General features: G+C 56.9%; 3 protein-coding genes across 3 annotated transcripts in view; 1 reads left to right on the top strand and 2 right to left on the bottom strand.

Moving 5' to 3' along the window:
* LOC308254625 (glutamine-rich protein 2-like) overlaps positions 1–5,374 on the bottom strand; it is a gene marked incomplete at both ends in the record, with an annotated part of 11,745 nt that extends 6,371 nt beyond the window's left edge. The window contains 7 exons of the mRNA XM_080680873.1: positions 39–161; positions 1,094–1,348; positions 1,487–1,601; positions 2,284–2,381; positions 3,515–3,600; positions 4,640–4,850; positions 5,228–5,374. Of these exons, the coding sequence (XP_080536999.1) occupies positions 39–161; positions 1,094–1,348; positions 1,487–1,601; positions 2,284–2,381; positions 3,515–3,600; positions 4,640–4,850; positions 5,228–5,374 (1,035 nt within the window). The remainder of the gene's footprint in view (positions 1–38; positions 162–1,093; positions 1,349–1,486; positions 1,602–2,283; positions 2,382–3,514; positions 3,601–4,639; positions 4,851–5,227) is intronic.
* Positions 5,375–5,842: 468 nt separating this feature from the next.
* Positions 5,843–8,789, bottom strand: LOC308254624 (uncharacterized protein; the record flags this gene model as incomplete). Its single annotated transcript, XM_080680872.1, has 3 exons — positions 5,843–6,087; positions 7,136–8,200; positions 8,762–8,789. The coding sequence occupies 3 exons, from the start codon at positions 8,787–8,789 to the stop codon at positions 5,843–5,845; spliced, it is 1,338 nt and encodes a 445-aa protein (XP_080536998.1).
* Positions 8,790–9,037: 248 nt separating this feature from the next.
* Positions 9,038–16,604, top strand: part of SPHK1 (sphingosine kinase 1) — a 54,041-nt gene continuing 46,474 nt past the window's right edge. The window contains exons 1-2 of the mRNA XM_080678409.1: positions 9,038–9,160; positions 14,173–14,294. Of these exons, the coding sequence (XP_080534535.1) occupies positions 9,144–9,160; positions 14,173–14,294 (139 nt within the window). The 5' untranslated portion in view covers positions 9,038–9,143. The remainder of the gene's footprint in view (positions 9,161–14,172; positions 14,295–16,604) is intronic.

Below are 16,604 nucleotides of genomic sequence, written 5' to 3'. Positions count from 1 at the left end.
GCCCCCGCCCCGCCCTGCCCCGCCCCCGCAGTGCTCACGTCGATGTCCTTCTGCTTCTGCCGATGGTCCTCGATGAGGTTGCCGGTGATGATGTTGAGCTTCTCACAGTCGCCCTGCACCTGCAGGATGGCGCTCTGCACGTGGCCCAGCAGCTCCTCGTCCTGCGGCGGAGGGACCAGGGCCACTCACTCAGGCGGCTGGGGCTCCCCAGGGCCGACCTGTTGCCCCCGATAAATTGACCCTTAAAACATCACCCAGCCCGGCCTGTGTGGCTCAGTGGTTGAGCATGGACCTATAAACTAGGAGGTCACAGTTCGATTCCCAGTCAGGGCACATGCCAGGTTACGGGCCTGATCCCCAGTGGGGTGCGTGCAGGAGGCAGCCGATCCATGATTCTCTCTCATCATTGATGTTTCTCTCTCTCTCTCCCTCTCCCTCTTCTTTCCTCTCTGAAATCAACACATCCGTACAAATATATTAAAAACAAAACCAAAAAAACCAACATCACCCAGCGCATCGGCCAACCTCCAACTCGTTGGCTGTCTCCACAATGTCCCTCGGACAGTGGAAGGCTCCCTACGCGGTCTCTGTGACCGGCCCCCACACCCAGGGGACAGGAGCCTCAGCCCTGCCTCGTCGGGGGACCTGGTCGGCCAGTGGGGGTGATCAGCAGAGGTGACCGAGGCTCAGAGTGGTGAGCGGCCCCCGAGAGTCAGCGCGTGGGCTACAGCCTCCCCGCCTGCCCTGGGCTGATGCAGAAGCCCAGGATCCAAGGCCTCATGGCTGTCCCCACCCACCAGCGAGCCTGCCCTTTGAAGGGAAGTGGGAAGGGGCCTGGGAGGGAGAGTGGGTGCTTCCTGAAGCTGTGCCAGTGCCCCCACAGCTCGTGGGGGGCCCTGCTCCACCCACAGCCAGCTGTGCCTTCCCAGCCCACGGCCCCGCCTCCCCAGCACTCCTCGCCGCACCCTGTGGAAGGAACGGGGGCTTTTGTGGGCTCCCTCCTGGAAAACTAAGCCGGGGGACCCTGTCAGCCACTCCCCGCGCTGTGCGGCTCCCCGGGCCACGGGCGGCCGCCCCAGGGGACCGCGGTCACCTGTCTCTGCAGCTTGGCTTTCTTGGAGGGCCGCGAGGCAGCCAGGCTGGTGACCATGTGCTGGAGCTGCTCGTAGCGCTGCACCAGCGTGCTGACCTGGTGGCTCAGGTCCAGGCTGCAGGCCGGGCAGGTGGCCTTGGGGTCGATCTGGCCAGGTGACAAGTTGACCGGGGCCTTCTGCGGGGCCATGCTCATGGTCAGCAGCGTGGATGACGAGGCCAGCATGTTCTCGATGATCGTCCTGAGCTTGTCCAACTGGGTGCAGGCGAGAAGGTAGGCACAAGGCAGTGAGCGAGGCCCGCCCCCCGCCCCCCTACACACAGGAGGAATGGAGTGGGGCAGCCAGTTCTGAGAAGGGCCCTGGTCCCTGTGCCGAGAGCGTGGCCTCCTCACCTGGTCCTGCAGGTAAAGGGAGGCCTCGGAGACCGAATGCTCCATGTTGACCTTGCCCTGCTCCTGGCTCTCCCTCAGGTCGGACAGCTCCTTCTCGATGTCGTGCACGCTGACTCTGCGGCAAACACACGGTCTGGCTCACCGCCAGCCCGGCCCGGCCCCAGTGCTGAGCCCGGCCGTCAGGGATGGAGGGGGGTGGACCAGGGCCTGGGCCAGCCGTGGGCAAACTACGGCTGTTCTATCCGGCCCGCGGAGCCGAAAGAGCGGAGGGTTCTCTTGCTCTCCCCTCCGCTCCTTTACTTTGAATTTATATGAGTTCACACAAACACTCCATCCATGCTTTTGTTCCGGCCCTCCGGTCCAGTTTAAGAACCCATTGTGGCCCTCGAGTCAAAAAGTTTGCCCACCCCTGGCCTGGGCCCAGCTTGGGCTGGGAGCCTGCAGCCCTGCCGTGCCAGAGGTGGTGCCCGGTGCGCTGTGGCAGGCGCGGCCTGGCCTGCAGAGAAGGACCCTAGCGAGGACTCCCTTCCAGCTCCAACTGGGGACAGAGTCGAAGGAGCTATTTTTTTGGGGGGGGGGGCGGGCAGGCGTGGAGGTAGTGCTTCCCAGTCCTGGGGCTGAGCTGTTTCAGGAACTTGGGAAACTCCCACCAGCCACTTGAACTAGATGTGGGCAACCAGAGGGCAGACACGACCCAGGCCAGACAGGGGGTGGGCCGACCGAAGCCCGACCCCCTCCCCCCCCCCCACACACACACACTCCGGGCTGCGAGCGGGCGGCCAGGGCAGCGCACTCACCTGAGGAGACCCAGCTGCAAGCCCAGCGGGCCGGCTGCCACCTCCTTCCCCATTTCCGGAAACCCCTCGCCCTCCAGGAACCTCTGTATCTTGTCCAGCTGCGAGTCCAATGGGAGAGGCGGGTCAGCAGGCCGGGCTCTGCTCCCTGCCGCTGCTGCGGCCTGAGCAAGCCCCTCCCCCATCCCTGACCCTAACCAACTGCTGACAAAAGCCAAGGTTCCTTCCTGACATCCCTCTCTCCTCCTCTCCCTCTCCTCCCTCTCTCCCTCCCTCCCTCCCCCCTCCCTCCCTCCCTCCCTCCTCCTCTCCCTCTCCTCCCTCCCTCCCTCCCTCCTCCTCTCCCTCTCTCTCCCTCCCTCTCTCCCTCCCTCCCCCCTCCCTCCCTCCATCCCATCATGTAGACAGTCTTCAGTAAGAAGACAATTAAAGCCCTGGCCGGTTTGGCTCAGTGGATAGAGCGTCGGCCTGCGGACTGAAGGGTCCCGGGTTCGATTCCAGTCAAGGGCATGTACCTCGGTTGCAGGCTTGATCCCTGGCTCAGGTCGGGGCACATGCGGGAGGCAACCAATCGATGTGTCTCTCTCACATTGATGCTACTCTCTCTGTCTCTCTCCCTCTCCCTTCCTCTCTCTCTAAAAATCAAAGGAAAAATATCCTCTAGTGAGGATTATATATATATATAAAAAAAGACCACTAAAGCCTTAGTTGGTTCGGCTCAGTGGATAGAGCGTCGGGCCGCGGACTGAAGGGTGCAGGTTCAGTTCCCATCGAGGGCATGTACCTCAGTTCCCTGGCCCCAGCTGGGGCGAGTGTGGGAGGCAACCAATCGATGTGTCCCTCACATTGATGTTTCTCCCTCTCTGTCTCTCCCTCTCCCTTCCACGCTCTCTAGAAATCAATGGAGAAATATCCTCGGTGGAGGATAAAAAAAAAAAAAAAAAAAGACAGCTGGCGACCCAGGAGCCCTGGCCCTGACCGCTGGCCCCGGCATCCCCGCACACTGGGCCCCGGGGCTGCCCCGTGGGCTGACTCGGCCTGAAGCCCGCAGCCCCGGCAGGTTTTCCATCAGGAACCGGCCCGGCAAGGTCTGAGCCACATCTCCCACCCGATGGGCTTGTGGGGTGCAGCGAGATGGCAGTTCCTCCCGCGGGGACAGGACGGCGGTCCATCAACGCGCAAAGGGCGGCGGGGTCCCTGGCGCCAAGGCCGGCAGCAGCCCTCCCTCACTCACTTTTGCTTTCTCCTGCCGAACCTCTTTGGTCAGGGTCTTGATGGACTTCAGCTGCTCCTGCAGGTCTGGCGGGATGGTCTTTTGGACTACGGGAAATGGGCGCTCAGGGTCCGAAGGCTTCCATCCCCAGTGGGCATCTACTCCCCACTTCCAGCCCCCCTTCCCCCCCTCTCTCCCCCCCCCCAAGTGAAGCTAACCCAGAGACTACAGGACTGGGGGAGGGGAGGGGAGGGGAGGGGAGGGGAGGAAAGGAGATAGGAGTGTCCGAAGCCCATAAAAAACCCACCCAAGGCTTAATATCCTATAGGCCAGCCATGGGCAAACTACGGCCCGCGGGCTGGATCCGGCTGTTCTATCCGGTTCTCTTGCTCTCCCCTCCGCTCCTTTCCTTTGAATTTATATTAGTTCACACAAACACTCCATCCATGCTTTTGTTCCGGCCCTCCGGTCCAGTTTAAGAACCCATTGTGGCACTCGAGTCAAAAAGTTTGCCCACCCCTGCTATAGGCCCATAGTTTCCACCCAACTCCAAAATCTTCATTATTCTCTGGACCCGGAGCTGTGAATGGACAAAGGCTACGTTTGATTCTTCCACGTTCTCTCCTCCGACCCCCAGCCGATGCTGCTGCTGGTTTCCCTTGCCCAACATTTCCCTGGCTGCTCCCCAGAGAGCCCGACAGAGGCATAGCCTGCCTCATTCCTCTCCTGAGGCGCCTGCACGCCAATGGTTTCATGCCATCTTTCGGACCCCAGAGGCTCCGGGACAGGGGTGGGGAACGTTCGGCCCTGCGGGCCACACAAGGCCTGAGAAATCATTTGGTCTGGCCCTGCCAAGGCATTAGAGGTGAGTTAATTAAATGTTTGCATTTAATGAATGCTTAAGTTGATGATTTTGTATGGCCCGCGAATGATATTATAAATAGCCAGACGGCCCTCGGCAGAAAGAAAGGTCCCCCACCCCTGCTCTGGGAGAACCCAGCATGGCTGAAAACAGACATTCTATTTTCGGGGATTCGGGCGGAAGACCGGCTACCGGGAGGTGAGGCCGGGGCGGGGGGGGGGGGGGGGGGGAGCGCGGAAGGATGAAATCAACCGTGGTCTCTCCTCCACGCAAGTGGCACTCACCCATCAGTGCAAGCAGGTACTGGATCTTCTCCAAGTCACTTTCGCCAGCTTTCTCCACATCCAGGGTCTTCATGTTCTCCTTGAGCTCCGAGTAGAGGCCGATGAGCTCTCCCATCAGGCGGAAGGTCTCCACGGCTATGGGGAAGCTAGGGGCCACCTTTTCCAGCGAATCGTGTTTCTTAGGCTCAATAAAACTATCTTCTCGTGAGACCTGCCTGGATACGCTAAGGGAGTCCAAACTCCGAGCCCAGGGGACATCTGGACTGGTGGTAGTCTGAGTGTAAGCCCTACGTTGGCGTGGATCCAAATGTACTTGGACATGTTGATCGACACCCAAGTACCTTGGGCTGTAAGGGCCGGGAGACAGGAGGCCACGTGAGTCTTGGACAAAGGACGCACGGTCACGCTGGTCCGCGCCTGCAGCCATCAGGCCACGCTGATCTAGGTCAGGTGATAACCAATACGGCTGCTCTGGGCGCGCGGCTACCACACCTGTGGCGAATGGTATTGGAACACGCAGGTCTGTGCCTCGTGGAGAAGTGTCTGTTGGTGCCAAACCCTCCTGCTCCATACCAGGCAACATCCAACCTTGCCTGGATAGGCGTGGTGATACCAGGCCATGTTGATCTCTGCCAGGAGGTGCCACGCCTTGCTGGTATCGGTGCGGAAAGCCACGAGGCTCTGCGCCTGATGGTGCCAAGCCTTGCTGATCAGCACCAGGCTGCTGCAAATCATGCTGTTCTATTCCAGGTTCCACTACCTGAGCGGCACCGGGTGGGACTAGACCTTGCTGATCAATATCCTGCTGCCTTAAGCCACGTGGATATGCACTGGGCTGGACCAAAGCACGAGGATAGACCCTAGCCTGCATCCAATCGCGTGGTGGGTAGGCACCAGGTTGAACCAAACCATGTGGATATGCCCCTGGCTGTACAAAACCAGGTGGATATGCCCCTGGCTGTACCAAACCAGGTGGATATGCCCCTGGCTGTACAAAACCAGGTGGATATGCACCTGGCTGTACCAAGTCATGCTGATCAACTCCAGGTTGGACCAAACCAGGTTGACCTGCACCAAGTTGGATTGAACCACGCTGATCCATTCCAGGTTGGACTGAACCACGCTGATCCATTCCAGGTTGGACCAAACCATACTGGTCCATTCCAGGTTGGACCAAACCAGGCTGACCTGCACCAGGTTGGACTAAACCACGCTGATCCATTCCAGGTTGGACTGAACCACGCTGATCCATTCCAGGTTGGACTGAACCACGCTGATCCATTCCAGGTTGGACTGAACCACGCTGATCCATTCCAGGTTGGACTGAACCACGCTGATCCATTCCAGGTTGGACTGAACCACGCTGATCCATTCCAGGTTGGACCAAACCATACTGGTCCATTCCAGGTTGGACAAAATCAGGCTGACCTGCACCAGGTTGACCTGTACTAGGTTGGACTAAACCAGGTTGACCTGCACCAGGTGGGACTAAACCAGGATGACCTGCCACACCAGGCTGCATGAAACCATGTGGATATGCACCAGGCTGGACCAAACCACGTGGATAGACGCCAGGTTGAGCAAAACTATATGGATATGCCCCTGGCTGTACAAAACCAGGAGGATATTTACCAGTCTGTACCAAACCACGCTGATCAACTCCAGGTGGGACCAGACCAGGCTGACCTGCACCAGGTTGGACTAAACCAGGTTGACGTGCACCAGGTGGGAAAAAACCAGGTTGGCCTGCACCAGGTGGGAAAAAAACAGGTTGGCCTGCACCAGGTGGGATCAAGCCAGGTTGGCCTGCACCAGGTGGGACCAAACCAGGTTGGCCTGCACCAGGTGGGACCAAACGAGGCTGACCTGCACCACGTTGAACTAAACCACGCTGGTCCATTCCAGGTTGGACCAAGCCAGGCTGACCTGCACCAGGTGGGACTAAACCAGGCTGACCTGCACCAGGTGGGACCAAACCAGGTTGTCCTGCACCAGGTGGGACTAAACCAGGCTGACCTGCACCAAGTTGGACTAAACCACGCTGGTCTATACCACGTTGGGCCAAACCAGGCTGACCTGCACCAGGTGGGAGCAAACCAGGTTGTCCTGCACCAGGTGGGAGCAAACCAGGCTGACCTGCACCAGGTGGGACTAAACCAGGCTGACCTGCACCAGGTGGGACTAAACCAGGTTGTCCTGCACCAGATGGGACTAAGCCAGGCTGACCTGCACCAGGTGGGACTAAACCAGGCTGACCTGCACCAGGTGGAAACAAACCAGGCTGACCTGCACCAGGTGGGACCAAACCAGGTTGTCCTGCACCAGATGGGACTAAACCAGGCTGACCTGCACCAGGTGGGACCAAACCAGGCTGACCTGCACCAGGTGGGACCAAACCAGGCTGACCTGCACCAGGTGGGACCAAACCAGGCTGACCTGCACCAGGTGGGACCAAACCAGGCTGACCTGCACCAGATGGGACTAAACCAGGCTGACCGGCACCAGATGGGACTAAACCAGGCTGACCTGCACCAGGTGGGACTAAACCACGCTGGTCCATTCCAGGTTGGACTAAACCAGGCTGACCTGCACCAGGTGGGACTAAATCAGGCTGGTCCATTCCAGGTTGGACTAAACCAGGTTGACCTGCACCAGATGGGAGTAAACCAGGCTGACCTGCACCAGGTTGGACTAAACCAGGTGGGACTAAACCAGGCTGACCTGCACCAGGTGGGACTAAACCAGGCTGACCTGCACCAGGTGGGACTAAACCAGGCTGACCTGCACCAGGTGGAAACAAACCAGGCTGACCTGCACCAGGTGGGACTAAACCAGGCTGGCCTGCACCAGGTGGGACTAAACCAGGCTGGCCTGCACCAGGTGGGACCAAACCAGGCTGACCTGCACCAGGTGGGACTAAACCAGGCTGACCTGCACCAGGTGGGACCAAACCAGGCTGACCTGCACCAGGTTGGACCAAACCAGGCTGAACTGCACCAGGTTGGACTAAACCAGGCTGACCTGCACCAGGTGGGACTAAACCAGGCTGACCTGAACCAGGTGGGACTAAACCAGGCTGACCTGCACCAGGTGGAAACAAACCAGGCTGACCTGCACCAGGTGGGACTAAACCAGGCTGACCTGAACCAGGTGGGACTAAACCAGGCTGACCTGCACCAGGTGGGAGTAAACCAGGCTGAACTGCACCAGGTTGGACCAAACCAGGCTGAACTGCACCAGGTTGGATTAAACCAGGCTGACCTGCACCAGGTTGGACCAAACCAGGCTGACCTACACCAGGTGGGACTAAACCAGGCTGACCTGCACCAGGTGGGACTAAACCATGCTGGTCCATTCCAGGTTGGACCAAACCAGGCTGACCTGCACCAGGTGGGACTAAACCAGGTTGACCTGCACCAGGTGGGACTAAACCAGGCTGACCTGCACCAGGTGGGACTGAACCAGGCTGACCTGCACCAGGTGGAACTAAACCAGGCTGACCTGCACCAGGTGGGACCAAACCAGGCTGGCCTGCACCAGGTGGGACCAAACCAGGCTGGCCTGCACCAGGTGGGACCAAACCAGGCTGAACTGCACCAGATGGGACTAAACCAGGCTGCCTTGCACCAGGTGGGACTAAACCAGCCTGACCTGCACCAGATGGGACTAAACCAGGCTGACCTGCACCAGATGGGACTAAACCAGGCTGACCTGCACCAGGTGGGACTAAACCAGGCTGGTCTATTCCAGGTGGGAGTAAACCAAGCTGCCCTGCACCAGATGGGACTAAACCAGGCTGACCTGCACCAGGTGGGACTAAACCAGGCTGACCTGCACCAGATGGGACTAAACCAGGCTGACCTGCACCAGATGGGACTAAACCAGGCTGCCTTGCACCAGGTGGGACTAAACCAGGCTGGTCCATTCCAGGTGGGACCAAGCCAGGCTGACCTGCACCGGGTTGAAGCACATCGTACGGCAGTGTGCCCGGTTGTATGAAGCCAGGTGTTTCCAAACCGGGCTGTGCAAAACCTTGATGATCTTTAAAAGGTGGAACCAATGCTTGTTGGTCCATGACAAATATTGGAAATCCATGCTGATCTATGCCGACGGGTCTCACACCACTCTCGTCCATTGAAGGCTGCTCCATGGCACGTTGGTCTGGGCCAGGAAACCTCACACCGTACTGTTGTGTGCTTGGTGGAACCATACCAGGCTGTGCTGTACTAGGTAGTTCAAATCCTTGCTGATCTCTGGCAGGTACCCACAACGGCACCACATCCTGCTGACCCATGCCAGGTAGCACGAATCCCTGTTCATCCATTCCAGGTGGCATCATACCCAGCTGACCCGTGCTGAAGGGTAGGCCATATGGGTAAGCACTAGGAGGTTGAAACTCAAGCTGATCCAGGCCAGGTGGCCCTGGCCCAAGTTGGTCCGGCCTTGCGTACGTGACTTGACCCGGGCTGGGGGTCACCCTCCCACGAGCATCTGGGGGAATGAGATGATGCCGGTCTCTGGGTAAGTCCTGCTGAACTGGGCCAGGGTGTGCATCTCGTTCATCTCTTCTCAGACGTGCTGTGCTGGGCCGCTCTCTAGGCCTGTGATGATCAGCTTCAATTCTGAATTGGGGCATAGGGGGGTGATGGGGTTTTGCCGGCCCGGCTTCATCACGGACCCTTGGGTGGTGTGGTTCTCTGTCAGAAAACCCAGAAGCAGAGGATAGTCTTTGTTCCCTGCCAAGGACCCCTTCAGAGGGATGTCTTGGTCCGCTGGGTCCCAGCAGGGTCTGATCTGGGCCATAGCCACCAGCGGAATCCAGAGCCTGGTCGGTGCCTGGATACACAATGGAGGTTGCACTTGGACTCATGTCATGTGATGTGGAAGGTTTCCCTTTGCGCTTCAGAATTGCTGGCGTTGACTCTATGCCCTGGTTGAAGAGGAGGAAAGAGAGAGACCACAAGTAAAAATATCATAAGGCTTGGAGGGGAGGGAATCTGGGGTATCTGAGTAGGATAGCCTAAGGCCATTGAGGGGAGAATATCCTCTGGGCCCCAAAACTAACTGGACACAAAGAGAATTTGACACTTTTTTTTTAATCCTCACCCGAGGATATGTGGATATGTTTATTGATTTGAGAGAGAGAGAGAGAGAGAGAGAGAGTAAAAGAGAGAGAAACATCAATTGGTTGCCTCCCCTCCCATGGGCGCCCTGACCAGGACTTGAACCCATGAGGACACTCTGACAAACTGAGCCACACCAGCCAGGGCAGAATTTGACGCTCTTGAAGGATAAGGTGTCCAGATTGTTGAGAATCTGTACATGTGCAGATGGCATCACAATATATAACGTTCGAGCTCTGGCCAGTGTGACTCCGTTGGTTGGAGCATCGTCCAGTGCACCAAAAGGTCTCCGGTTTGATTCCTGGTCCGGACACATACCTAGGTTTAATACAGACAGGGGTTCCCTGCAAAATACAAGTGAGCCATGCTAACTCTCGCAGAGGCTACAAATAAAGCACATGAGTACACCCTAGCCGGTTTGGCTCAGTGGATAGAACGTTGGCCTGCAGACTGAAGGGTCCCGGGTTCAATTCTGGTTAAGAGCACATGCCCGGGTTACAGGCTTGATCCCTAGTAGGAGGCATTGCAGGAGGAAGCCAATCAATGATTCTCTCTCATCATCGATGTTTCTATCTTTCCTTCATTCCTCTCTGGAATGAATAAACATATATTTTTTAAGAAAAAGAGCATGAGTTTATTTATTTATTTATTTACTTACTTACTTACTACAGGCCTGATGCATGAATTCGTGCATGGGTGGGGTCCAGCCGGCACGCCCCGATTGGGGCCTATCAGGCTGGGCTGGCCTGGGGGAGGGGCCGCAGGCAGTTGGCCAGCCAGCCCCACCCTCTGGTCGAACTCCCAGTTGAGGGGACAATTTGCACATTAGCCTTTTATTATATAGGATTTTTGAAGTATATTTTTATTGACTCCAGAAAGGAAGGAAGAGGGAGAGAGAGATAGAAACATCAATGATGAGAATCATTGATTGGCTGCCTCCTACACACCCTCCACCAGGGATCGAGCCCACAACACAGGCATGTGCCCTTGACTGGAATCGAACTCAGGACCCTATAGTCCGCCGGCCGACACTCTATCCACTGAGCCAAACCAGCCAGGGCAGAGTAATTTATTAAGTTTAAAATCTGTCCTGGCTGGGTGGCTCAGTTGGTTGAAGCATAGTCCCAATACCCTAAGGTTTCAGGTTCGATTCCGGCTAGGGCACATGCAGGAAGCAACCAATGAGTGTATGAATGGGTGGAACAACTAATCAGTATCTTCCTCTCTCTCTCAAATCAACTAAAAAAATTAAAATATGCCCTAGCCAGTTTGGCTCAGTGGATAGAGCATCGGCCTGGGAACTGCAAGGTCCCAGGTTCGATTCTGGTCAAGGGCACATGCCCAGGTTGTGGGCTCGATCCCTAGTGGGGGACTTGCAGGAGGCAGCCAATCCATGATTCTCTCTCATCATGGATGTTTCTATCTCTCTCTTCCTCTCCCTCCTCTCTCTGAAATCAATAAAAATGTATTTTAAAAAAGAATAGTAGTCACCACCCACCTGCCAAGACCCATAACTGACCTTAAACACGCCTCGTTTTGAAATCGCCGTCGCACACTTATAAGGGGCCCACCAGCAATGTCCGGTGTGTGGTGTTTTCTCACCGGGGCACAGTGAGACGGCCCGCCTGTGGCCGGCCTGTCGCCTGAACTTATCCTCTTGCTTCTCAAAATCTTACAGCATTTCTGTTGATTCTCATTTGCTCCTGGAGCCATTCAGGGCTATGAGCAACTCGCAAATCACCCACCCTCTCTGAGCCCCGGGAGGCGTGAAACTGCCTCGGGGCTACATGGATGCTTACGCATAGGTCTGGCACCCCTTCTGCTGGCGCGCTCACTCGAGGCATAGGCAGTGGTGAAACAGCGTGCACCTTTTTTTTTGGTTACTCCTCATCTGAGGATATTTTCCCAGTGGTTTTTAGAGAGCGTGGAAGGGAGAGGGAGACACAGAGAGAAACATCGATGTGAGACCAAACACCGATTGGTTGCCTCCTGCAGGAGCCCTGACCAGGGCCTGGGCCGGGAGGAGCCTGTGCCCGCAACCAAGGTACATGCCCTTGACCGGAATCGAACCTGGGACCCTTCGGTCCGCAGGCCAACGTTCTATCCACTGAGCCAAACCGGCTAGGGCAAACAGCTTGCACTTTATTTTTTTATTTTATTGCTTTTTTACAGAGAGGAAGGGAGAGGGATAGAGAGTTAGAAACATCGATGAGAGAGAAACATCTATCAGCTGCCTCCTGAACACCCCCTACGGGGGATGTGCCCGCAACCAAGGTACATGCCCTTGACCGGAATCGAACCTGGGACCCTTCAGTCCGCAGGCCGACACTCTATCTACTGAGCCACACCCGTCAGGGCAAACAGCTTGCACTTTAAACAGCGTTATATAAATGTCTAGTCACTGTTGTACACCTGAAACTCATATTGTATGGCAACTGTCATTGAAAAATCTAAAAAGATTTTTTAAATAGCGAAAGCAGAAGCCGCCCTCTCCTAGGCCGCTCCTGTTTGCCGGCTCCTCTCCCAGGGCTTTCTGATGGTGCTTTCCTCTGAAGGTGGGTCCAGAACTCAGAAGACAGTCCTGGGGACTAGCGGGGTGTCTTTTGTACCCAGTCAATAGTGGTTGCACCCCAGATGGCCACTTGGTGGCGCCCAAGGGTTCCCTCTCTTCGCCTTGTGTCCCTAGAACCCTCTGTGAGGAACCCAGATGCACAAAGCCGGGAGAAGGGAAATGGCCTGGTGCCGCTCAGTGGTCAGAGTCTCGGGTTCGATTCCCGGTCAGAGCACATGCCCAGGTTGCAGGTTCGGTCCCCAGTTGGGGCCCATGCATAAACAACGGGTCGTTTCTCTCTCTCTCTCTCTCTCTCCATCCCTCTCTTTCTAGAATCAATGGAAAACATTGAGTGAGGATTAAAAAAAAAAAAAAACCTAAAAAAAAACAACAACAAAAAATGGGGGTAGGGGGAGACAGCAGATCCTCACCCCTGAAGGCCATTAGCAAACGCCCATTCTGTTCAGGGAAGTGAGGTTGGGGGTTTGAACAGGAGTGGGTTATCCCGTGCCATCTCAGAACAGTCTCCTTTTCCCTGCGTGTGACAGTCACCACCAGCAAGGGGCCCCTAGAGAGGTTTCGTTTCCAGGGGCGGTTGCCACCTTTGTCCACTGATAGGGAAGGGACCCGGGCATTCAGGGCAGACTGGAGAAGGGCCCGGAAATGCTGCAGAAGTAAACCAGGTGCCACTGTCCAGCCAGCCGGCGGGCCCCGCCCCCAGACCCGGGCCACCCGGGGGCAGTGCTGGTGGGGCCGCGGGAACCCGCCTGTCCTCCACGCTGCTGACAGGGCTCTAACCTGGAGCCGCCCCCACGCGAGGCACCTGGCCCAAAGCCAGCCAAGTCACACATGCACGGCCACCTCCGGGATTGAGCCCTGGGGTGTGTGCACGCGTGTGAATGCCACACGGAGCACCTGGTTATAAAATCGGGGGGAAGTGAGACTATCCACAACAGGAGACTGAGATAAATTTGAACATCCACATGATGGAACACTGTGCGATGCTAAAAAGGCAGAGCCGGCCAGGGTGGCACAGTTGGTTGGGCATCGACCCAGGGGCCAAGAGGTCTCTGGCTCGATTCCCGGTCAGGGCACATGCCTGGGTTTCCGGCTCATTTCCCAACGGGGGGCAACAGGAGGCAGCCAATCGATGATGTTTCTCTCTCATCAATGTTTCTCTCTACCCCTCTCCCTCTCCCTCTAAAAATACATACATACATACATACATGCATGCAGACATACATAAAAAGGGAGAGATGCGGGGACCCCCCCCCCCGAGCCCGCTGCCCAGCCCCTGCCCACGTGGCGCCACCTGTGAGGCCTTCCAGCCGTCAGTAATCGCCTGCTCCAGCTCCTCCCAGGTGACCATGGTGACTTCTTCTCCAGGGGGCAGCATAGTCATCTTCCGACTGAAGGGTTCCTGAGGGCACAGGTCACATGGGCGTGCCTGCGCACACACCCAGGCTCCGTCCCTGAGCATCCCCGGGGGTCTCAGGGACACAGCCGAGGTCACAGGACCAGTGGGTCCTTCCACAGCCCTGGCCCCCAGGAGGAGGCCCTGGGCCCTGGGCAGCTGGCTTCCTGTGCCCTGGGGGCCCTGAGGGGGCACTGGGCAGCCATGGAGAGGATCCCCTGCAGGCCAGGGGCGGCGCCCGAGGGGCAGAGGGCGCGCACATCATCCCAGCTCGGAGGGCCGCAGACATCCGGGGCGGGGGTCTGGGGGAACCCGAGAGACGGGGCCAGGCTGTGGGCACCCCTCCTCCCCACCCCCTCGTGGGGCCCTTTGCGGAACTGGCGGACATTACCAGGAATTCCTCCCGGTTTCTGACTATCTTCTCTACTTCCTCAACTCGCTGCAGGAGCTCCTGGAAGCAGAGTGCAGAGGTGGCGGTCAAAGCGGGCGCTCCTGCCGCCCCCCCCAATCCTCGCAGGGGAGAGGAGCGAGGTGTGCGGATCTCGGAGGAGCAGAGGGCAGGCAGAGGTGGGTAAGCCAACAAGAACGGGACAGGGGGCGGGGCGGGTGGGAGCAGGGACAGATGTGCCAGGAGCCAATGCTAAGGCTGGGATGGGAGCCTGTGGGCCTGGGAGCCACTCCAGACAAACCACTAAGGAGACACTGCCTCCCAAGGACGGGGGTAGTGGCTATGCTGTTTAAAAGCAAATTGCCACCCGCCCTACCTGGTGTGGCTCAGTGGATAGAGCATTGGCCTGCGGACTGAAGGGTCCCAGAGGTTAGGTCCCCGTCAAGGGCACGTGCCCGGGTTATGGGCTCGATCCCCAGGAGGGTGTGGAGAACGGCTACAGCGTTTGGACAGGTTCAAGCCTCGGACTAATGAGAGGGCACGGACTAATGAGATAGCCACGTGCAAGTCCTCGCTCGGAGGGCAAAGCCCTCCCAGCACAGTTACAGCCAAAGGCTGTGGTTGTAAGCTTGACCTTATGGTCCGAACCTGGGGGCCCACGTGGCTGAGTGATGTGGGCTGCGGGAGCTGCAGCCAGTAATCAAAGCCTGATCAGGTGCGTGTAACTGAGTGGATTCGAAACCCACGAGAACGCTGTAAACATCTTAACCACGCCCTTCCTTTGCCTGGTGGAATCTGGCTGTAAAATAAAGACTCAGCTTGCAGGCCGTGGCGCTGTCTCTCCATCAGAGATGGCAGCGTCCCACCTCGCCCCAGCTTTATTCTCTTGTCCGTCTTCTCCACCCTTCACGGCCGCCTCTCAGGTTCACCCCTGGCTGTGCCAGCGCAGCACAGAGGGGGCGTGCAGGAGGCAGCCACGCAATGATTCTCTCTCATCATTGATGTTTCTTTCTCTCCCTTCCTCTCTGAAATCAATTAAAAAAAAAAAAAAAAGTCTGCCGAAACCGGTTTGGCTCAGTGGATAGAGCGTCGGCCTGCGGACTGAAAGGTCCCGGGTTCGATTCCGGTCAGGGGCATGTACCTTGGTTGCGGGCACATCCTCAGTGGGAGGTGTGCAGGAGGCAGCTGATCGATGTTTCTCTCTTTCCCTCTCCCTTCTTCTCTGTGAAATATCAATAAAATACATTTTAAAAAAAATCTTTTAAATAAATAAATAAAAGCAAATTGCTGAAACTTGTAACTTCTGCAAACCTCCATCATCTAAGAATCTAAGAGTAAAAAAAAAAAGTCTTTTCTCTAAACACCAAAACCCTAAAACCATAAAAACACCACACTTTCCAAAGCAAAGCCTTTGTCCTGGCCGGTTTTGCTCAGTGGGTAGCGCGCTGGCCTGTGGAGCTAAGGGTCCCCGGTGCGATTCCGGTCAAGGGCACATGCCTGGGTTGTAGGCCCCTCCCCTGCGCTGGCCCTGGTAGGGGCTTGTGCAGGAGGCAACCAATTGATGTGTTTTCTCAAACACATTGATGTTTTTCTCTGTCTTTCCCATTTTCTTCCTAAAAAAAACAAAAAAAATCAATGGAAAAATATCCTGGGGTGAGGATTAACAAAAAACAAAAGCAAAGCTTTCCAGCCAGGGTGGCTCGGTGGTTGAGCGTCAACCTATGAACTAGGACAATGGTCGGCAAACTCATTCGTCAACAGAGCCAAATATCAACAGGACGACTGAAATTTCTTTGGAGAGCCGAAAACCGACTTCTGCGCACGGGCCACGCACTGTACGTGCGCGCCCGCCGGTGGTATATTGTGGAAGAGCCACACTCAAGGGGCCAAAGAGCCGCATGTGGCTCGCGAGCCGCGGTTTGCCGACCACGGAACTAGGAGGTCACAGTTCTCTTCTGGATTATTGGTGTGGGGCTTGCAGGAGGCAGCCGATCAATGATTCTTTCTCATCATTGATGTTTCTCTCCATTCCTCTCTGTAATCAATAAAAATATATATTTTTAAAAATTATTCAATATTATTTTTAAAAAGCAAAACTTCCCACTACAAAAATGAGCACGGCTGGGGTCTCAAGGCTGGTCCCCCGCGGGCCTGGGCGCCCCCCCGCCCCCGGCGGCCGCCTCTGAGCCCTCCCTGCCCTCGGCCGGTCTTGGGCGGGTCGGTGGGCAGCCTGGTCCCCGCTGGAGGCCTCAGGGCAGAGGCAGGAGCGCAGCGTCTGTGCGCGGCTCCTCCAAGTGGAAGCGTGGCTGCGCCTGCGGCTGGGCGCTCGGCGGCGGAAGGAGTGACCCCAGAACTCTCTCCATCCCTGACCCCCCTCTTCTGCACTGAGCTTGGCCTCTCAGTTCCCACGACCTTATTTGTTTATCTATTTGTGAATCCTCAGCCGAGGGTGTTTTTTCCCCCATTGATTTTTAGAGAGTGGAAGGGAG

Source organism: Plecotus auritus (genome assembly GCF_963455305.1).
Source record: "Plecotus auritus genome assembly, chromosome: 7".
NCBI lineage: Eukaryota > Metazoa > Chordata > Mammalia > Chiroptera > Vespertilionidae > Plecotus > Plecotus auritus.
This window is presented reverse-complemented; position numbering and strand designations above follow the sequence as displayed.